The sequence below is a fragment of the Nicotiana tabacum genome, chromosome 16 (genome assembly GCF_000715075.1).
Source record: "Nicotiana tabacum cultivar K326 chromosome 16, ASM71507v2, whole genome shotgun sequence".
Taxonomy (NCBI): domain Eukaryota; kingdom Viridiplantae; phylum Streptophyta; class Magnoliopsida; order Solanales; family Solanaceae; genus Nicotiana; species Nicotiana tabacum.
This window is the reverse complement of record NC_134095.1, coordinates 62,488,374-62,510,816: the sequence shown is the minus strand read 5'-3', so window position 1 is coordinate 62,510,816 and position 22,443 is coordinate 62,488,374. Positions and strand designations below refer to the sequence as shown.

The window sequence follows — 22,443 nt, the reverse complement described above, 5'->3', positions numbered from 1 at the left end:
GTTTTTACTTGTGCTAGTTTCATGTAATATTTTGTCCTATAATCTTATTTAAAATATTTATATAAAGATATTTAACTTTTCATGCAAATTCGGGCGTTAGTTTCTTTGATTTATACATCTATAAACTGCAAAATTACTATACATCAAATTTAACAATAAAAGGGTATCAAATGTTTAACGGATATATTGCTTGATTATCGAAATAAAATAATACGTATCATTTTTATTTTTAAACGGACGTAAAAATAATTTTATTGTTTTCAGCGATGCTCCTTTTCATAGTCGGATCTTTTATTTTATAGGGTGAAAAACCAGTTTCTTTCATATTACAGCCGGAAGCCGTAACCCTACTCTCAAAAAACATTCCTTCTGATGACTATTCTGCCGGAGTCGCAGTTCCGCTGCCGGAGATAGTAAAGAGACTGTTATCTATATTAGCAAGTTCAAATAATTTTTTTGGGTTTGTCAATGGAAACCCTACTACCGGTTAGTTCTCTTCCCCCACCCTTTTCACTATGCAACGTTTGCCTTTGTTTAATCGAAATTCAATAGCGTAATGTATACTTTCCTTTTTGATGATTCTCCGCTTAATGAAAATCAACATAGTAATTTGTTTTCGAAAAGCAAATTGGGATGGAGGGAGTGGTTGATTGTAGATTTTTGTCAAATTGGAACAGTAATTATATTTACAAGGAAGTACAGTGCCAGCTAAAGAAATCCTAGTAAAGTGTTGGTAATGTCTAACTGAGGTGGTGGTTTTCACAAGAACAAAAATAAAGAAAAACAGAGAGGAAGAAAGCAATTGATATTACCTGCAGAATAGTGAAAGAGATAAACTGCAGGAGAATCACCACAGATGATATATGTGTACTGCTAGTAGTGTAAATTTATTTTCCTTTAAGGGGTTGTTTAATTATAATAGAAGATAGGCTAAGAAAGACAATCCTTCTCACGTAGTTGTCTTTATTTTTCCTTGTTATTCCTTCAAAACTAAGAAGGGGAGCCTTGAAGAGACGGTAAAATTGCCTCCGTGTGACATATAGGTTAAGCGTTTGAGTGAATTAGCCATTGATGCTTGTGTGAGGGTAGGCTGCCCACATCACACCCCTTCCCCGAGGCTTGCATGAAAACTGGGTACTTGGTGCGCTGAGCAGCCCTTTATCCCTTCAAAACTATGTTTTTCCTATTTTTCCTTCTTTTTTGATATATACTTTGACCATTTGAGAATTGTTACCTTTTTGCATCTAACATGCAAGAGGAAAACCACCTGCAAGATACTGTAGGCAACTCCTCTCAAAGGGGGGTGACTTGTTAGTATGGAAATGAACGTAAAGGAATTGAAAGAATGCATAGGCTGGAATCATTCTTATGTGGTTCACTTTTCCTTCATATTCCCTTAAACCAATCAGACGTGTGTCTTTTTTCCATTTGCTCTTTCTTATCTGAGACATAATTGTTTAGTCTTCACCTTCATGGAAATAAAATTGCCAAAAGGTCTCTCCATCTTTCTGATTGTATTTTAGTTTGGTTTGTTATACTGCCCTAACACATTTTGTTTCGTTCATGTTTATTATTCTTGCTTACTATAGCTTGATACTGCGGTCCTACTACATCAAAACCAAAAGCTCTCTCAAAAGCTAGAAGCTCAGAAGATTGAGATTGCGGTTCTTGAAGATAAATTTTCTGAATTCAGGGATAAACAAAAGCCATATGATAACAGTCTAGCAGTTATTCAGAAATCATGGGAAGAGGTATTGTATTTGGTTTCAGCATTTAGATGCTTAAGCATGATTCTGTTATTTAGTGTAGATTTGTGCTCTCTATAGCTGTACTGTCAGGATAGGCATTTTTTACATGCATGGACATACTTATCCGTGTCCTGTATAGCGTGTTTTTGAATGTAACTTTTGACTTGCTTCTTTACTAGTTGGTTGGTGAGTTGGAAGTATGTTCCATCCGTTCAAAGGATTCGTTAAGACATGGAAATGCAAGTAACCATCAGTCTAGTACAGAAGGTGAGAGATGCTCATTTATGCTAGTTTTTGTTCCTTGTTAACTCCCAAATTCTCTTCCATCTCCTTCTAAAAAGGAACATAATGTGTTTTTCTGAAAAGGTTAGAAGGTTCTGATTCACTGAGGATTAAAGGATATGGTTGCTATCTAAGTTTGTCATAGAAGAAGATTTTGATGTAACAGTCTATGCTGGTTTCTAACTATTTATAACTTAGTTAGCTATGATAACTAACTTCTTTCATTAATGATTGTTGAATACTAATTTTAGCATTTTTTTTTTACTCGGTAGGAACAAGAAGCAAAGATATTAAACGCGGGGGTAGACCGTTGGTAGTGTTAATTAGGTAAATTTGTAGGCCATCGGATCAACAACAACAACAAACAAACAATCCAGCTTAATCCCATACGTGGGGTCTAGGGAGGGTAGTGTGTACGCAACCTTACTCCTACCCTATAGCAGAGAGGCTGTTTCCGATAGACCCTCGGCTTAAGGAACGGTAAAAATAAATCGACAAACAATAACAGCAGTAATTACAGGCCATCGTATCCCTTTAGTGGCTCAACTTGAGATTATCAATGAATCTATAGTGCTGGGGATACAATATTAAGCCTCACAGGAGGTTTGCACTTTGCAGTGATCTTAAGCTCCATTCTCTTCACTACCTTGTTCTAGTTTTTATCTATCTTCTCGGAACTCTTGAAATAAAGCACAGAAGTTACTATAGTGGAAAGAGATAGGATTCTATACTGTAAGGTGCTTTTTTCCTTCCTCATAAGCTCTTCAGGTTGGGTGTTGGTTTTCGAAAAGCAGATGGTGAACTCTAATGCCTTGGGTTACAGGGTATGGTGCAGAACGTTCTCTCACATTGAAACACCAGGGTATATAGTACAGTTTTTCGTGCTTTTTGTTTTCATCCTTTTCGCCATCTAGCCAATATTGTCTTATTCTCTGCACACTGCTGTTATTTTTTTGTTATGTCTATCTAAGCGTACTTAATACTGTTGATGGACCCCAAAATATAGACCTCTCGTTGTCTTACCTTGAATACTAAGAATTTGGTAGAAGTGCTATTGCTGATGTTGTGTTTTTCTAAAGCTGTTTTCATGCGTATTGTTATGGTAAGATAGATTTATTCTGAAGATTCCTTCTCTTTTAACTTAGAGTTGGTGCTATTTGGTCATCCCAGTAAAAAGAAAAAAGTTGTAGCTTTAGGTTTCTGAAATTGCATCAATTTTGTTTCTCTTATCTATTCATTATCACCTTGTTGCTAGATGGTTCTTTCTATGCACGTGAGGATTCTTTCTTAAGTCGCCTGTTACAAACTGGTGCAACTGAAAGCAGCTCTGCTGTTAACAATGTAACTCAAACGGAAGATGAACACAAGCAAATGGATGATGAAAAGATCATGAAAATATTGCAGAATATAGTAGCCACTGTAGATGACATTTGGCAAATGAAGGACAAGTTGTGTGCTGCGGTTCTCAAGGTGCTTCCTGAAGACGGTAAAAAGTTTTCAAATGTTTTTTCTTTTCACTGAGACTGCTGCCTTATTCCTTCTCCAGATTTTTTATATTTTAAGTTTTTGCTCTGTAGGGTCATGCCTCCAAAAGTCATCAAATGATTTGCATATAGGAGTTAAAAATCTTAGACAAGCAATAAATGAACTTCATCTGAAGCATCGATCCCTGGCTGGTGCATTACAGAGCCATAAAGATACCGATGCTAAGAATAAAGCCGAGCTTAAGCGTTTAAGAGGTAACTCCCTATTCTTGAGTCAACTATGATTTAATTAATGCTAAATATTTTGACATTTTATTATTGGAAAACTCAAAATACTCTGGAAATTGGAAATGCTACGTTCCAGTTTGTCATCGTAGGTGCCAACTTGTTTAATTTAGTCAATACTGTTTACCTGAGCATGTTGCCTTCATTGATTTGTTTAAACTTATAATGTTTCGTTTTTACCGGCAGAACTCTGGTCACTTTGGCGTGGTTATTTTGACTACCACTTTTTTTTCATTTAGTATTGTTATTCTGATATGGTTGTAGTGTATAGGATGACTTTCACTTTAGTCATCAAATCATGAAGTCAGATTTCTGAGACAATAAATGCAGAACTGGTAGAATTATTAACAGCTATTGTCCTTTGCCATGTGTTTTTAATTTTTGTTTTGGTTTTCCTTGTGAGGTTTTCTCAAGCCTTGGTTTAAATACAAGTAGGAAGCAAAAAGATATATCTTCACCTGTATGTTTAAGTAAATGAAAACATTGGACATACCATCTGTGCTGTATTACGAATATCAAATGCATTATTGTGATCAAGCAAATGCATTTTAGAATTTGTTTCATGTGCTTTATCTGTGCTGTATTACGAATATCAAATGCATTATTGTGATCAAGCAAATGCATTTTAGAATTTGTTTCATGTGCTTTATCTGATTTATTCTATAGGCTTTTCAGTCAAAACTGTCAACTTTTGGTGGTGCGTTATGAATATTGATTCCATATGGGCCTAAGGTTGGCTTTCAAGATTAACTTTCATTTCGTTTATTATGAAGGGGAGTTGGAGAGAACTATTGCGGATTTGGACGAAAGTAATAGCAAATTGGCAATTCTAAAAGCAGAGAAAGATGCTGCCAAGGGGGTCCATTTCCCTGTCCTGAATCTTGGAAATAAGCACACTGGTAATGATAAGGCGAGAGATAAGCAGAGAGACATGCATGATATGGAGACCACTCTTAAGGAGTATTTGGTAATTTACTGGTTTGTGCGTCTACACTCATGTTTGATCCCACTTAAGTAGGTGAGTGTTTTATATGAACAAGATCTTGTTTACAGGACCAATCTTCTTTTCGTTTATTCGAACTCAAGCGTCTTCATGAAGAAAGGATAGATATATTGAAGCAGTTGTCCAACTTACAGGTTAACTTTGGTTTGATTGATTTCCTTCTTCCACTCTGTTGTTTGTTAGTGTTCTTGCTGTTTTACTGTTGTAGTACCTCGTTTGTGTGCTTCTTCACTATTGTTTTGAATGGATACTTCTTGACAGAACAAACTAAAGAATGTGAAAGTCATATGCTCTTCCCAACCATATGCCTTGGTTAAAGATCAACTGGAGAAAGCTAAAGCAGATGCATCTCTGTATCAGTCCCTATACGAGAAACTACAGGTTGTAGCTGGTTGGTAGTTCACTTGTATTTTGTTCTTTATTTGGTTTATCTTGTTTTAAATTTGTGGCATTAAATAGGTGGAGAAAGACAATCTTTCTTGGAGGGAAAAAGAAATGAATTTGAAGAATGATTTAATTGATGTTTTTCGGCGATCTTCCACTGTTGCTGATTCCAGAATAGCCTGGCTGGAAATGGAGATACAGAAACACATGCAAGAAAGAAGTATGATTGAGGCTAAGCTGGAAGAAGCATCACGAGAACCTGGTATACCGAAAAAGCAGTTGGTGTTGATTACCGTTCCTTTTTTGGTTAAAATGTGTACTCCAATGTGGTAACTGGCAGCATTATATAACTTTAGATGCCATTTGTTTCAGGTAGGAAAGAAATTATTGCAGAATTTAAAAACTTGGTTTCTTCATTCCCTGAAACAATGGGCAATATGCAGAATCAACTAAGTAATTACAAGGAGACTGCTTCAGATGTTCATTCACTACGAGCTGATGTTCAGTCACTTTCCAGTATTCTTGACCAAAAGGTTTTGGTGCTAATCCACTAATTTTTCCTATTCCTTTATTTTTCAAGTGGTTAGCTATTTAAATATTAAGGTTTTGTTTGGCTTTTCAATAGTCTAAAGAGCTAGAAAGGCTGTCTGCCAAATCAGCTTCCCAAGTGACTGAAATGCTGAAGTTACAAGCTATGGTATGTTCAACTTTGCTCCAATCTCTCTGCAGTCTTTCATCATCTATTTTCTGGATGCTGCTCTTGTTGGATGCTTTATTAATTTTTTGTTAGTTTTTACTTCATTGCATCTGGGTAAGAATTTCACTTGCATTTTTTTGGCCTCTTCTATGAGTGTTTTCGGTTTCAGGTGCTTGACAGAGTACAAATTTTAACATGTTTGCTCCTTGGTTTGAATTTCTTGCCACAGGTTAATGATTTGAAAGAGAGTGATATGCAGTTAAAGCTTATTTGGGAGATGTATAAGCGTGAATCGGCTTTCTCAAGGTAAGGCATGGTTAAATGTTTATTGTGATCAAGTGTAAGTCATTTTTATTTTTTAAGAGTTTACTGGTGCACGCTTAATGTGTTTATTGTGATTAAGTGAAGTCACTTTCTTGTGACTAAGTGAAGTCACTTACTTTGTTAAAGTTTACTGGTGCCTTTTGTGGACTAATTGCTTTTTAATTAATCATTGAGGAAAGCAGGGGAAATAAAGAAGGGTTGGGCTCAGTTAGTGTTTACTGGAAGTTAGAATTGAGCAGTAAACAGGGGGGTGACATTAGGTGTTATTTCTTTTGAAATATTTTCGTTATATACATTGGATTAGTGTGATGATGGATTTTCTCAAATAATTTCTGTTTTAAATTGTAGCGCCATATTGTGCCTTATGCAATGATGGGTTTAGCTTGGAATTTGTTATATCATGTGTACATATGAAACTGAGGTGCATGTATTAGGGCTCTGGTTTAAGTGACTTGATTAAACTTATAATGATAACTGATGTGTCGATGTAGAAAACATTTCGTCCTTTATATTTCTGAATATGACATGCTTCCCTCCAACATCAACAACAACGATAACAGACCTAGTGTAATCCCACAAAGTGGGGTCTGGGGAGGTTTCTTTCGTCCAACATCATGCTTGTAAATCAAATGTATTTAACTGGATATATCACATTGTCATTTTGGTTTCTTACGGTGCTTGTAATTGCAATTGAGCTGCCAAAGGCACTTTTGACCAAATTGTATGTCCATGTTTGACCTTCAAGATGGTTTTTGGAGAAAAAATGAATTGATGAATATTTTCCTCTTCATTTTTTTTGGTGATAACAATAGTTTCTGGGCCAGCTTGCAATACTTTCCTATTTGCACTGAAGTCCTTACAATCACTGTTTGCAGAATCTCTTCTTCCAATTTTTAATAATGAAATAGCATTTAGTGTTCTTTGATAGAAATCCTTCCTTATGAGCTATTGAATTTCATATATTTTAGGTATGTAGATCCTCAATGGGCATATATCTGACTTGAATGGATCTTTTTCTTCACTGATTTTTGATAAAATAATTGGTGCGCTATGCTTCCAAACATTACCATGGTGACTGCAGGGATGTTTTTGAGGCTCGGGATTCTGAGTACAGGGCTTGGGCTTGTGTTCAAAGTCTGAAGACTTCTCTTGATGAGCACAATTTGGAATTAAGAGTGAAATCTGCTATCGAAGCCGAGGCTAACTCCCAGCAGAAGCTAGCTGCTGCAGAAGCTGAGATTGCAGAGCTGAGACAGAAGTTGGATGCTTCTAAAAGGTCTGTTCAACCACTTGTTATATTGAATGACGAGTCATCATAGTGCTGTTGGTAGATCATTCAGAAAATTGTCCGTGTGTGTGTGCTTAAACCTAAGATAACATCTTCCTTAATAGGAGCTGAAATTATTATGATATCTTCCTAAATAGGAGCTGAAATTATTATGTATTCCCATACATGAAAAACTCTTAAGTCGAAAGTAATGGTTGAAGGGGCACAAGTCCACTATTGGTGGGAAGAGTGGATTTTAGCCCGGTTGTGAGGATACCCATGCCTCCGGCTTCATTTCACTTCTAGCATGTTTACCAATCAAAGTTGCAGTAAGAATCTTGTATTCGCCAGGAGATCTTGATGGTTTTAGGAGAGTACCTTGGGCATTGGAGAGAGATGGCCCTGGAGAGTGTTCGGGGTGAATATTCTATGGTGCAAGCTTCATGGAATTGTCGAGATAAGGAAGATCTTGAGATCCACACCTTCGCTGCTGATGTATTGTATATAACTGGTCAGTTATGTTGGGAGAATGAATCTTTTCTAGGATGCTTGTTAGTTATGATGCTTATGGGCGTTTGACCTGGATTTCACCAGCAGGTCCATCTGGGTCATGAGATTCTGAGATAAATGCCGTAGTCGATGCTCATTATGTTCTTCCATATACCTGTGGGCTTATTTTTCTAGCTTCTTTCATATAAATTGGTTCAAGATTGCAACGGGCAAGTAATAGGATTATTTGCATTTTTAGTGTTGAGAAGCTTTAAAGTATATATGGTCTTTTTATCAATTTGATAGAACTCTTCTTTTCCTTGTTCCCTTTTTGATAAAGTAATAAAATTCATTAAAAAAGGGCAAAAACTCGCCCGTATACAAGAAGTATACCAATAAGTCGAATTTTCCTTGTTCCTTGTAATAATGAATTAGAGTCCTGAAGAATATTCACAAAGATTGTTAGTTCTTGTTACTTCAGGGAACGGTCTAGACTCTCGGAAGTCTTGAAGTCCAAGCATGAAGAAACTGAGGCCTACCTCTCTGAGATTGAGGTCTGTTTACTGCTTAACTTGTATGTGCTTATAGGTCAGTTGTATAGAGCACTAGCTTTGTAAAACAATCTGAAAGATTAGAGAGATTCGTTTGTTCCAGACAATTGGGCAAGCCTACGATGATATGCAATCACAAAATCAGCAGCTCTTCCAGCAAATCACAGAGAGAGATGATTACAATATCAAGGTAATATATCTGACAGGAATGCCTTCAATCTGTTATCATTTGTGTAAATTTGGCAAAAATCTTCAACTAATTTATGTACCACTAGTTACTTAAAGGTACCATTAGTCCTCCCTATTTGCTCTAATTGGTGAATTCTGTTATTTGTTGTCAGTTAGATGCTTCATGAATCAATTAACTTCTTCATGTGAAATAAAGTTGCATCTTGGTGGAGGAGTTAGTAAAATTAGGGAGAAGCATTTGGTATTTCTCTTCAGACTTTATTTGTCGGTTTCGAGTGATTAACTTTTGCTTTTGGTTTTACATCATATGACAAGGAGAAAAAGTGATTGACTAGGGGTGTTCAGTGTCCCTGGTGAATGGTTTACACTGCTTAGGGGTGTTAATAATTTCTGATGCAACCTTGTTACTACCTCTATATTGGTTTACCATACCAATTAACTCTTTTACGTCTAAATGCTCAGCACTACTACGGTACTACCCCTCCAGTGACCCTGATCTACATTTTCTGTTTTCATCAGTGACGACAACCCACCATACCAGGTTATTTCCTTTCTTTATCGGTAAAGATAAATATTATTAATATCCAGCGACAAGAGAGTGCTATAAAATATATACAAGGGGCAGCTTTATTACTTGCACCAAAAATAGAGTAGAGAAATACATCTGTATTTAATGCTAATTACAGCTTTGGATTTGCTTTCAGTAAACATATTGACTTGCTGCTACTTCCATGGGTATCTTTCATCAGCCATTACTCTCTTATGCGTATTTATTTGGGGAAACTGCTTAGAATGTTTTCCACTGTCCTAGTTTTATGCTGGTTTATCCTTGCCCATGGTTTCCACCTTCGCAGCATTAGTTGCTTTTCTGTGACCACTATTTTAGACACTTTTCCGTAGCTTTGCATTGATATTTTAGGTTTTTAAAGGAGTTTTCTATCCACGATGTTTTAAGGAGTTTTGTTGTATCAGTTCAAGATCTTCGAGGATACTCTGAGAAACATGCTTTACATGATTGCTGGATTGCACACTCTGAATAGTCATCCGTCTTTGCATTTCTATTGTGTCAGGTTTCTACTGCTGCCAATTTAGTACTATCTGATAAGTTTATCTTCTGCTCCTTAGCTTGTTTTAGAGGGACTACGGGCAAGACAGCAGCGGGATTGTCTGGCCTGGGAAACTCAAACCATGGAGAGAGCGGTTGAAGATGCCAATACAGTGGTCAGTTTCTATGAAATGAAAGCTGCCAAAGTTGATGACCAGGTAATTGGGGATCTTCTTTGGAGTTCCAAATGTTTTATATTGCTGCAGGGACTTAAAAGTGTGTTTGTTTCCTTTCAGTTGAGGGGATGCTCAGATCTAGTTCAGAAACTTGCTGAAGATAGGATTCAGAGTTCTCTTGCTCTGGAGAACACCCAAAAACGGTTGTTAGACGTCAGAAAATCATCCCTGCAATTGCGGGAGACACTGGAAGAATTGCAGTCCAAGATAGACAAAAGTCGAGTTGATCTTGCAGAATTGCAGATAGAACTAGAGAAAGAGAGGTAAATTGGAGGTTAATGTTTGTCTGTATCCCGAGTACCAATTTAGCTCTTAAACCAATAGTCTCTTATGCATTCCCTTATTATCTTGTCCTCGCGTTACTTGACTAGGTTTGAGAGGAAAAGAGCAGAGGAGGATGTAGAAGCTCTGAGGAGAAAGACTTCACGGTTGAGGTCACACATCGAAGGGTCATCTGTTATTGAGAAGCTTCAGCAGAAGCTAAGGGAATACAAGGAAATACTCAACTGTAGTATTTGCTTTGATAAGCGAAAAGAGGTAGGACCAACTGACCTTTTTCTTATTTCTTTGGTCGATCAGCATCAGGTAGGTGAAGCTGAAAACACATGAAATGTCACCTGTTGTAGGATCCACTGTGCAAGTTTCTGATAGTGGCAGCAGATGGGATGAAAAAGTGATGGGTTCTTAGTTTAGATTGGTTATTGAGATAATAGTACGCGCTATCCAAGAGATTCTTCAGTGATGAGATTCTATGGTTTTAAATATTGGGAACAACCAGAATTATAGCCTGTTTGGCCAAGCTTCTAAAATCAGCTTATTTTGGAAGTGCTTTTCTCAAAAGTACTTTTCAAAAAAGTGCTTTTAATGAGAAGCAGTTTGTGATTGGCTAATTAATTTGAAAAGCACTTTTGAGCAGTAATTAGTGTTTGGCCAAGCTTTTGAAAACTGCTTCTAAGTGTATTTTTGTCAAAAGTGCTTCTCAGAAAAGTGCTTTTGGAGAGAAGTACTTTTTTCTGCTTCTCTTCGAAAACACTTTTTTTCCTTCCAAAAGCTTGGCCAAACATCTCAATTTTTGGGCAAAAGTGCTTTTGGCCAAAAAAAAGCACTTTTGGCCCAAAAAAAGCTTGGCCAAACAGGCTATTAATGAGACTGAATAGTACATATAACCAAACATGTGCTTGGCAGTAGGATATTAAATTTGTTAGGTGATCTTGTCTGATGTGGATAAGCATAGTGATAGACTGATACTTCCACCATTTTGTGGGATCATAAGAGATTCTGAATGCCAACTTATTGCAATGATTTGTTCTCTTTTTGCCACAGTGGTAATAGAACTAATTTTCTCCAAATATTTTTTTTATATAATGGTAGCATTTGGCCAGTTTGCGTACACCTCGACTATTCCACCAGGTACTTGTTACCTCCCACTAGGATAGATATTGAATATCTTTGCCTACCAAGGATATAGGCAGATGGAAAGAAATCACCTTTTTTGTCTTGGCTGCAATTTGAGCCCTAGTCTCCAAGGTTTCCACCCACTTTATTGCCCCTAGGCCACACATCCTTGGGTGTCTATTTTTCTCCAAACATGTAATAATCTCCTTATGGAAGAAAGAATTTAACTGTGCTCTGACTCTTTCTACTGATAACTGTTTTACAGAGAGCTAAGATATCTTTATTACATTACAGGTTGTCCTCACGAAATGTTTCCATCTCTTTTGTAATCCGTGTATCCAAAAAATTGTTGAGACTCGTCACCGCAAATGCCCTGTGTGCTTTGCAAGTTTTGGAGCAAATGATGTGAAGGCTGTTTATATCTGATAAGAAACATGAGAATATCTGGGCCTTTCGTTATGCCACTGGTGAATCAAGATCATCATCCAGTGATGGTCTGGGCATATTTACGCAGGTAATAACATAAAACAGAGAATTCTGCTGATGGTTGAAGTTGATGGTCTGCATGGACTTGCTGGTGCTGGTTCAAAGGTTATTGATTTTATTTTAAGTTTTTGCTGGTGCTGTCCAAAGTTGTTGATTATGTTAATTTAACTTTCCTTTCTGTTAAGTGTAGGCACTTAAGTTCAGATTTTTGGTTACTAAGTGCTAGAGTAGATGCAATGCCTGAAAGACAAGCTTGCTTCACCGCGTTGAAGCCGCAACCCCCCCCCCCCCCCAATTTATGTAGTGTTTATTGTTCATAGTTGCTGCCTGACTAGGTATGTAGTTCAAGTCTTTAAGAAAATTAGCTCCGGTCAGTACTAACATGTTCTACCTTGACATTCGCAACTACAACTGCAAGAGGCAGCATTAAGTACACTTGTTGCAGAAGGCCTCTGCTCAGGACCAGTCAATTTCTTAGCAATTTCCTCACAAGGTGCATATGATTAATCTTCTCTTTTTTCATTTGATTTACCATGGTCTTCCGTCATCAGAAAAAGAGGACGGCTAGTGGATAAATAATTTTGGGAATTCGAGAAATGTTTGCTCATTTTAGCAAATTTATTTTGTTCTGCTGCTTGGTCAAGTTTTAGAAAACAAAATAAACATTTCCAAAAAAAATAAGAACCAACAGCTTGAAAGTTGTTTTTGGTGAAAACAACTATTGTAACTTCGGAAAAGGGTCAAATATGTTCCTGTATTATTGAAAAAGGTTTAAATATCCTTCGTTATACTATTTGGTCATCTCAATCCCTATCGTTATACTATCATTCAAATATACCCCTTAATTGGATGGATGACCACGTGTTTTCATAGGATTAAAATGACCCATCCCTTTTTTTTACCTGCTTTACCCATAACCCGACCCAAAGTCATCCCCTTTGACAAAGAACCCCTAAATGATAGATTTGAGCAAATACTTCAATTCCAACTCAAATGAAAAACCCGTTGAGGAAAAGCCAGCTTTTGAAAAATCCTGCCGCCGAGAAATCATCAATGGCTGGAAAGAAAATTCCCAAGGATGGCTCCGCCGTTGCCAGGGACAAGAAGAAGAGGGCAAAAAAAATCAGTTGAGACTTACAAGATCTACATCTTCAAAGTTTTGAAGCGGGTTCATCTCGATATCTCAAGTAAAGCCATGGGTATCATGAACAGTTTCATAACGATATTTTTGAATAGCTTGCTCAGCTCAAGAATCTTCTAGATTGGCTAGGTACAACAAAAAGCCTACAATTACTGTTGTGAGACTTGTGCTTCTTGGTGAATGCTAAGCATGCTGTCTCGGCTATAATTTTAATTAGGATTTGTTGATGTAAAGAAGAAAGATTGGTTAGCTGTTGGTTTAATGTTTTGCAGTTCTGCATTTGCAACGATTTTCCCTTGTGTTAATTGTGAAGTATGAGAGAGAAATACTTGTATTTCAAAGTAACCCCAGGAACATGGAAGATTTGAGCAAATACTTGCTCAATTTCTTCTCAAAAGCTTGCATATTATTTTGGACTAAACACCTATCTCCTAATTTGTCTGATCCAAACAGGCATTCGCTCCCACCTATGTCACCTAGAAGCACAAAGCATGATTCTTCATATCATGAATCCTCTGTCTATCCTTCACTGTTTTTTTTCCTCAAAGGAGGTGAACGGTTTATGGGTAGAGGCTAAACGAAGTGCGTAAAAAAATGGGATGGGTCATTTTAGTCCGGTGAGGGCACGTGGCAATTTGTCCAATTAAGGGGTATATTTGAATGATAGTATCACGGTAGGGGCTGAGATGACCAAATAATATAACGGAAGATAATTTTAAACCTTTTTCGATAGTATAGGGATATATTTGACCCTTTTCCGTTATAACTTTAAGAACACTAGCAGATGTGTTTTAGCTTTTCGTAAAATTATCCACCAGGTATTGGACGAGACAGGCCCAAACACTAGGAGTTGGAAGGAAGTGTAAAAATTGTACGAGGCGCCTTATTTGGTCGCCCCCATTTAACCTATACCCATTTTTTTTAAAAAGTTTTAACCTGTACCCACTTTTTAAACAACTTCGGCCCTCTTTCTCCTCTTTCGTTTTTTTTTTCTTCTTCTTCTATAGTGATACATCTGAGAGAAGCCAAGAATATTGAAAAATGGAGCAACAAAGACAAAATGATCTTTACCAGTATGATCAGATCCCATTTTTTGTTGATTCGAAGTTGAATTGCTATAGCAAATTACTTCATCTGACTAGTTATCTAACTTTTGGGGAAATAAAAAGACAAGCTATCTGATTTTACATATTTACTTAACATTTTTTCTGATTCAGAACTTCACTCCTGGCGTAGTCATCCAGTATTTGCATTTATACCTTAAGACGCAAATTTAAATATTAAGAGCAGTAAAAATTGAATGAGGCAAGTCCTGTTCTGTGTCATTTATCTTATTATGGCTCAATTTGGAGGCCCTAACCCAGGTGGTTTAGTTTATTGTTGGAGGATCATCTCTAGTGATGTGGTGTTTTTGCTATGGTGCTGATATCGTCTGATGTGGTGACTTTCTCCATTTGACCTTGTACATGCAGATAATAGGAATTGTTATCCCATATACATCAGACAAACACCATTAGCAACTGAATCTTAATGACAACTTGTCATTGTTGTTTTAGAGCTTCAGCTCTAAAAATGCTGAAGTTCAGCAAATATAGAACAAAGCTTTAGCTAAAACATGCTGAAGTTCAGCAAATAGAGAACAAAACTTCAGCTACTAGAATGCTTAAGTTCAGCAATTACAAACAAAAACTTCAGCAAATAAAGAACAAAACTTCAGCTACTAGAATGCTTAAGTTCAACAATTACAAACAAAAACTTCAGCAAATAGAGAACAAAACTTCAGCTACTAGAATGCTTAAGTTCATCAATTACAAACAAAAACTTCAGCCCAAAACTTGGTTCAACAATTTTTGCTACTTCAGGCCCGTCTACTAGAATGCTGAAGTTTGCGTGATTGCCTTTGCTACTTCAGGCTCGTATGCCTGAAGTTACGCGAAAAGTGGGTACACTTGCAATTTTTTTTACAAAGCAGATATAAATTAAAACGTGATCCAAAAAACGGGTATAGATGTAAATGGCCCGAAGGAAGTAGGTAAACACTTTGATGTTGTCTAGACAGGTTAACTCTTGGAGTTGTAATGATATATGTGTGTTTATTTTGACTTGTATCGATCGAGTAGCGTTTTATTGGAAATTTAAATTATATATCGATGAAGCTGAAAGTTTGATCATACGCAATAACCCAATAATATGACAATTACTCTTCCGTTTTTATTTACTTGTTATGTTAGTTTTTACATATCCTTTATCTCTTTAATAATCACTTTATTAATGCTAAAGATAAAATTGAAAAATTAATAAGTTTTTTGTTTTTGTTTTCTAAAATGACAAGTACTTTGGCTATTTAAGCAAACATGACAATTAAATAGGAACAAATTTATCAATATATCATGCATACCGACCATAAATAGAACTTTTATATTCTTAAACGACTGTCACCGGGAAAACTAGAGGTAGTTTACTTTTACAGATGATTGCTGCACCAAACTAGATCTGTAATCATCTGCACCAAAGTTGTTATACTATTTATTTAACGACATAATGATTCAATTTTGCTATAATTAATTAAGTTACATAGAAACATGACTTTTTTTTTACACCCTCAGTATATGCAAGTGAAATCCTTTATAAATAGAGGGAATATATATACATTCCTGATTCCACTAGTGGGGTTTGGGGAGGGTAATATGTACGCAGACCTTACCCCTACCTCGATGGAGTAGAGAGGCTGTTTTAGAAAGACACTCGGCTCAAGAAAACGAAAAGAGACAATATTAGTACCACCAATAGAAACCATAGGAAAAATAACAGAGAAAGTAGATGCAAAGCAAAAGTGATAAACAATACATAGACTCGGCATTATGGAAAACAAAAGAGTAGTAAGATACAACATTGCCACTAGCTGACATCGACAAAAGTCCTATCAGACTAGCCTCACAAAGGTACGAAGTAAGGGAAGACTCAACTACCTCCTAACCTACAATCCTAATACTCGACCTCCACAACTTCCTGTGTATAAATATATATATATATATATATATATATATATATATATATATATATATGTATATATATAATGGTTGATCAAATTTATAGCAGCTAGCAGTGGGGTGTTGCTTCTTATGCATTTCTCAATGAACACCTTTCAGCAACAAACAAAAATACCTAAAGAATTCATTTACCCAAAGGAAGATCAAATACAAGCAGAAGAAGAGCTAACTGAGCCAGTAATAGATCTAGGGGGTTTCTTTATAGGTAATAATTCAGTGGCAACACAACAACATGTGGCCATGCTTGTTAAAGCAGCTTGCTTGAACCATGGATTTTTTCAAGTTATAAACCATGGAGTTGATTCTCAACTAATTAACATGGCTCATTCTCATGTCAATTCTTTCTTTAAGCTTCCCTTAGGAGTAAAATTAAAGGCTCGGAAAGAACGTGGAAATTTGTGGGGTTATTCCAGTGCCCATGCAGAGAGATTTTGTTCAAAGTTGCCATGGAAGGAAACCTTATCCTTCAATTTTCATGAAAACAACAATCAGAGTGGTATTGTTGTTGATTTCTTTGAATCCGCCTATGGAAAAGAATTTGAAGAAATGGGGTATGTTTTCTCTTATATTTCTGGTAATGCATATACAGTATGTATACTTGATAATATATCAAATAATTATAATTTTTGTTATTAAAGATATAATTGACAAAGATTAAAAAAAAATGGTATGATAAGTTGAAGGAGGAAAAACTCAACGGACTTAATTTATAAAAATTGACAGTGAACGGATTTTTTTTTTGTAAAAATTGTACAAGCACACTATTTGGTCGTCCCTATTTAACTTGTACCTACTTTTTATTTTTTTATTTGTACCCACAGTTTAAACAACTTCTTCTTCTTTCGAGTAATAATGATTTTATATGGTATTTGTGAACATATTTTAAGGTAGTTTATGATGCTTTACGGTGGCGAGTTGTTGTGGTGCTTTATTTTTATTATTGTTTAGTTTTTTTTTCCTTAATTGCAAAATGAATTCGTTAGATTTATTGTTGTTTTGACAAATTGATGATTAGAGTTTGTTCTTAATGATATTTGGAGGTTATGTTTCAAATTTGAGTTCATTTGGAGTAGATTTAGGTATTAAATCGTATATTGAATTGTTAAAATTCAAAAACCAAATTTCTGTTTCTGGGCAATTTGCGCTTTAGGCCTATTTGGCCTTAAGTAATGAAAACGTTGGTTGCACTTCAGACCTTAAGTGCATGTGAAGTTTAATTTTTCACTTCAGACTTATTGACCTTAAGTGTAGGGAAACGTTTGTTGCGCTTCAGACCTTTTGGCCTTAAGTACATGTGAAGTGCAGTTTTTCATTTTAAACTTATTGGCCTTAAGTGCATGAAACTATTGGTTACACTTCAGACCTATTTGGCCTTAAGTGCATCTAAAGTGCAATTTTTTTTTTTTAACTTCAAACTAATTTTTTTTAACTTTAGACTTGATAAGTCTGAAGTTGATCGTAAAGTGGGTAGGTTTGCAATTTTTTTTGCAAAGTGGATATATATTCAACTGTGATCCCAAAATCGGGTATAGATGCAAAAGCCCCTTTTGTATAATTTCAAGTATTTTAGCCCATTATGAATGGCTTTACTTGTACTTTTCCAGTAGATGAACTGATTTTATATTAAATTTTCAGCTTAAATCCAATAAAGTTAAAGATACTATATAGAGTATTATTTTTACAGATTGGTGTTTGAGAGATACTGCAAGGCAATGAAGAGGGTAGGACTTGTAATAATGGAGATACTAGGAATGAGCCTAGGGGTAGAAAAATCGTACTACAAAGAGTTTTTCAGAGATACAAGTTCCATCATGAGATGTAATTATTATCCAACTTGTCAAGACCCTGATTTAGCCCTTGGAACTGCACCTCACTCTGATCCTAACTCTTTGACAATACTTCATCAAGACCAAGTTGGAGGCTTGGAGGTTTTTGTGGATAGCAAATGGAAGTCAGTGCGACCTAGGCCTGATGCACTTGTCATCAACATCGGGGACACATTTACGGTGAGTATAGTATATATATTTTACTGGGTTTACGTTTTATGTGCTAGCATTCGTAACAAGTGAAAGTCAGTGCGACCTAGGCCTGATGAACTTGCCTTGAGACATGTTTGCAGTGAGTCCGATATATATTTTATCGCAAGTACTAGAAATCAGTGCGACCTAGGCCTAGTGCATTTGTCAACACCATTTACCGTCAAATATATATATATATATATATATATATATGTATATATATATATATATTTTACTAACATAAAACATGAAGGACACGGGCGATTTTCCAAAATTTCTACTAATGGTTTTTTTTCTTCTTTCTTTCTCATATAGTTAAAAGCAACATAATATATTAGGTTAAGTTACATATTTCATAAAGAAGAATTTATAATATGCCAATCTCTTGATAAATCAAATTCAAAGGATGGAAATCTATACAAGTTTCGTACCGAGCATTAGATATTGCCCTTGTGGCATTTCCTCTGATAAAATTTATTCAACAATATATATTTTGAAGTTTCCTAACAATTTTATAAATAATAAATTGCAGTAGACTAAGGACTAAGGAGTCAGGTGGGGTCATGAAAATCATTAATATTAGAGCTTTCCGCCTTTCTACTATATCTGAATATATATATTTCTAGTCACAATTTTCACTATTTTCTTTTTCGATTTTCGCTTATAGTCATATAGTTAAAGAAGTTAGTCCTTTTCTTTTGTTGGTCCACTTTTCTGTCATAAAGCAACGTTTCCTTTGCTTTCTTCTGCGTCGAATAAGTTTCACAAGGATATTTTACAAACTTTTTAACTATAAGGTAACTAATTTGTCATCTAGTTCACAAACTTTGTTTTACGTATGCTATGGCAGTTGGCAAGTGAATGCTTTAACTATTTTAATTAAGAAAACATCAGCATATTATTTAAACAATCAGCGATTTCCAGATTACTAGAATATTTGTAAAAGTTAGGTTAAGATGGCAGCTATATATAGTTTGTGATTTCTCATAAAATAAAGGAGTAGGAGATAGAGGCTATTTGATAAATACGACATGTGAACGTTACACTTTGACAAATCTTTGTAAAATTAAATCATACCTTTAAACACGAACAAAATAGAAACACAACAATGATAGAGGACAAGCTAGCGTCATAAATCTTAAGCTTGCAACTGATCGGGAAAATTCAAGTATGTATGTATTAAACTGCTACTACATACATACCTCTAAACTACATATGCATGTGCTTGTTACAAAATGCAGGCACTGTCAAATGGGATTTACAAAAGTTGCGTGCATAGGGCAATAGTAAACAGACAACGTGAAAGAATATAATATCGTTGGCATTTTTTTTTTCTGCCCAAAGGAAAATTCTGCGGCTGACTCTTTGTATGCAAGTAGAAAATATAAAAAAGTACCCAGACTTCACATGGTTTGATTTCCTCAATTTCACTCAGAACCACTACAGAGCTGATCATGCTACCCTCCAAAACTTTACTCTTTCCTTCCTTTCTTCCAAACCGATCGACATAGCAAAAAACAAAACATAAACTAGTTTTTGGCCGATTCTTTGTATGCAAGTAGAAAATATATGAAACATGATGTGATTCATAAAACCGAAACCAACTTATTCGGCATATCTGTCGTATATTGTAATTTTTGTCATATTTATCGCATAGTGTTGGATTCGTATCCATCTATTTTGTAATTTTATATTTAACCTACATTTGATCTGATTTGGCAAATTTAGTCTAATTAAATAGAATCAATTAGCCCTTACGCCTCTATTAGCGTGTTACAGGCCACCAATTTCTCTAGAGTTTACAAACTAAATTGAAGTTAAGCACATAATAAGTGAATTAATCTCACTGAATATCCCATCCCAAAGAGTTCAAATGCAATACAACGAGCTCAACAAATTGAGAGGGTCACATGTGCAAAAATAGTTAGTTAGCTAAATGTTGAGCATATTAACTGTGACAGTGAAGCGTAAGAATCCGTTTGGCTTAGGTAATTATTAGCATCGATTGCTTAAAAAACATTTTTATTTGCTGAAAAAACATGTTTGGATAGAAAATATTAAAGCAGGTAATGAGCAGTTAATGTTGTATTGGGAAAAATTAAGTTAACATTTGATATTAATTAAGTGCTGACACGTCAAGACACGTGGATCAATAACGTAATGACAGTTGGCAAATAATAGTCGAAGAGGCACGAACCTTAACAAACATGAGTAAAGATTCAAGAAAACAGGAAGGAACGGTTACTCAGACTTCTTGATAATTCAAAGAGACACCGGAGGAATGAACCTAAATAGCAAAAAGTACAGATACATATTATCCGTAATTAATGAGCATCAATGATAGAAAACTTTATAGAATCTTCACAAGACAGTTACGATTGCCAATTATAACGTTACATTAATGTCATTAACTGCTCATAATGACTCTGTTATGAGAGGAAAACAACGTATTATATAGAAATAACTATAAAAGGAGAGAGATAACATTTGTAAGGGACAGAAGATTATTGGAATACACTGATTTACTTTGTTTTCTTTTACTTATTCAGCTATCGTTTAAGTCAATTCTTCTTATTTATTCTATATTTGATTATCAGCATGTTATTGATTTTCTAAATTTAGAAAAGAATCTGATAATCCTCTGTTTTCTAAATCGATTCTTTATCGAAAACAATCATGTCGAATGCCAATGACAATAACCAACAAACTTTACCACTCCAAGGAGATCCACAACATCAGCTAAACCAATAAGGTGACAGAACTCCACCCCTTTCGCCACAACATTCTCCTCGACAATCACGAGAGGGGACTCCTGACAGATCTGAATCAAATGAAAATGATCAAGCTATCGATGAAGCTTTGAAGAAATTAATCGCTCAATAAGTCAGCAATGTTCTTCAGACTTTTACCAGCCAGTTGCCGGTTGTACCGCCAACACCAACTCCAAACAACAACACCCTGGAAAATCCTCGCTCAGGACTTGTTAATTCAGGCACAGTGGCGGAGTTTCCAACGAATCTCGTGATGGAGAGCCAGGTAACCCAGTTAATTCTAATTTACAAAATTTAGTACTAACTTTGCAGAAACAACTCAAGGAACAAAGTGACCGCATAAAGCAAATACCTGGAGTGCCGCTTGTGATCAAGGGAATAGATATGGACAAATATTCACAACAATCTTGGAAGCCAAGTGCTGCTCCTCTACCAATTTCGAAGAAATTCAAGATGCCCGATATTCCAAAATATGATGGAACAACTGATCCACGGGATCACGTGACTGCATTCACAACTGGTGTAAAGGGCTAAGGCTTGACCAAGCAAGAAATTGAATCAATATTGGTAAAAAAATTCGGCGAAACACTCACTAAGGGAGCATTAACATGGTACTCTCTTTTACCTGAAAATTCTATAGATTCTTTTGTTAAGCTTGCAGATTCATTTATCAAAGCACACTCGGGAGCTCAAAATTTGAAAAAAGAATGGAGGATATTTTCAAAATAAAACAAGGAGATATGGAGCTTCTCAGGGAATTCGTAGACAGATTCCAGGATGATGTTGCCACGTGTACCTAATAATTGGGCGGCTATGACATTTGCTAGTAATCTAAATGAAAAAGTTCAGAAGCCACGAGGAGACTCAAGGAAAGTCTACGAGAATTTTCAGCAATAACTTGGAATGATGTTTATAACAGGTACAACACGAAGCTGCGGATAGAAGAGGATACCATCACTCAGTCTCAAAAGGAGGAAAGGGTAAGTTCAAGACGAGATGAAACTGAAAAAAGGTCTGGTAAAAATAGGCACGAGCCTTACATGGGACCAGCAGGAAGGGACTCACGTTCAAAACAAGAAAACCTGAGGGACGATCATAGGTCATGAGATAGAGAGTCAGGTTCATCATCAAGGTTCGGAAAAGAACGAAACATGCGAGAGACACAAGATGATGATAGAAGCTCGAAGGCAAAGATCGGTGGTTACAGTTTTAATGTTAGCACATCCGAGTTGGTGGTTGTTTTAAGGAGAATGAGAGATAAGGTACGGTGGCCAAAGGAAATGAGATCAAACCCGAACAGACGAAATCCAGATTTTTGGTGTGAGTTTCACAATTATCACGGTCACAAAATGGCAGATTGTAGATTGCTGCAAGGTGAAGTTGAACATTTATTAAAACAAGGGTATTTAACCGAATTGTTTAGTGAAAAGGGAAAGCAAGCATATATGAAGAATAGGCAGGAGCCCTCAAAACCTCCTTCGCCAAAAAGGACAGTTAATGTCATAAGTGGAGGAGAAGAGATCAATGGCGTAACATATACAACATCTAAGAAAGTGTCAAAAATAACAGTTGCACACGGGAAGCGAGTTCGACAAGTT

The 22,443-nt window shown here is 35.9% G+C and overlaps 1 protein-coding gene and 1 pseudogene across 1 annotated transcript; both read left to right on the top strand.

Annotated features, from left to right (window-relative positions):
* The first annotated feature begins 278 nt into the window (after positions 1-278).
* Positions 279-12,369, top strand: LOC107793416 (E3 ubiquitin-protein ligase BRE1-like 1). Its single transcript, XM_016615760.2, has 19 exons — positions 279-486; positions 1,590-1,751; positions 1,928-2,015; positions 3,286-3,516; positions 3,608-3,769; positions 4,573-4,766; positions 4,853-4,936; positions 5,064-5,183; positions 5,262-5,448; positions 5,559-5,719; positions 5,812-5,883; positions 6,113-6,189; positions 7,289-7,483; positions 8,445-8,517; positions 8,618-8,704; positions 9,829-9,966; positions 10,045-10,247; positions 10,356-10,521; positions 11,674-12,369. The coding sequence occupies exons 1-19, from the start codon at positions 469-471 to the stop codon at positions 11,803-11,805; spliced, it is 2,550 nt and encodes an 849-aa protein (XP_016471246.2). The 5' UTR covers positions 279-468; the 3' UTR covers positions 11,806-12,369.
* Positions 12,370-16,097: 3,728 nt separating this feature from the next.
* LOC107793414 (gibberellin 20 oxidase 2-like) lies at positions 16,098-19,782 on the top strand (annotated as a pseudogene).
* Positions 19,783-22,443: the final 2,661 nt, after the last annotated feature.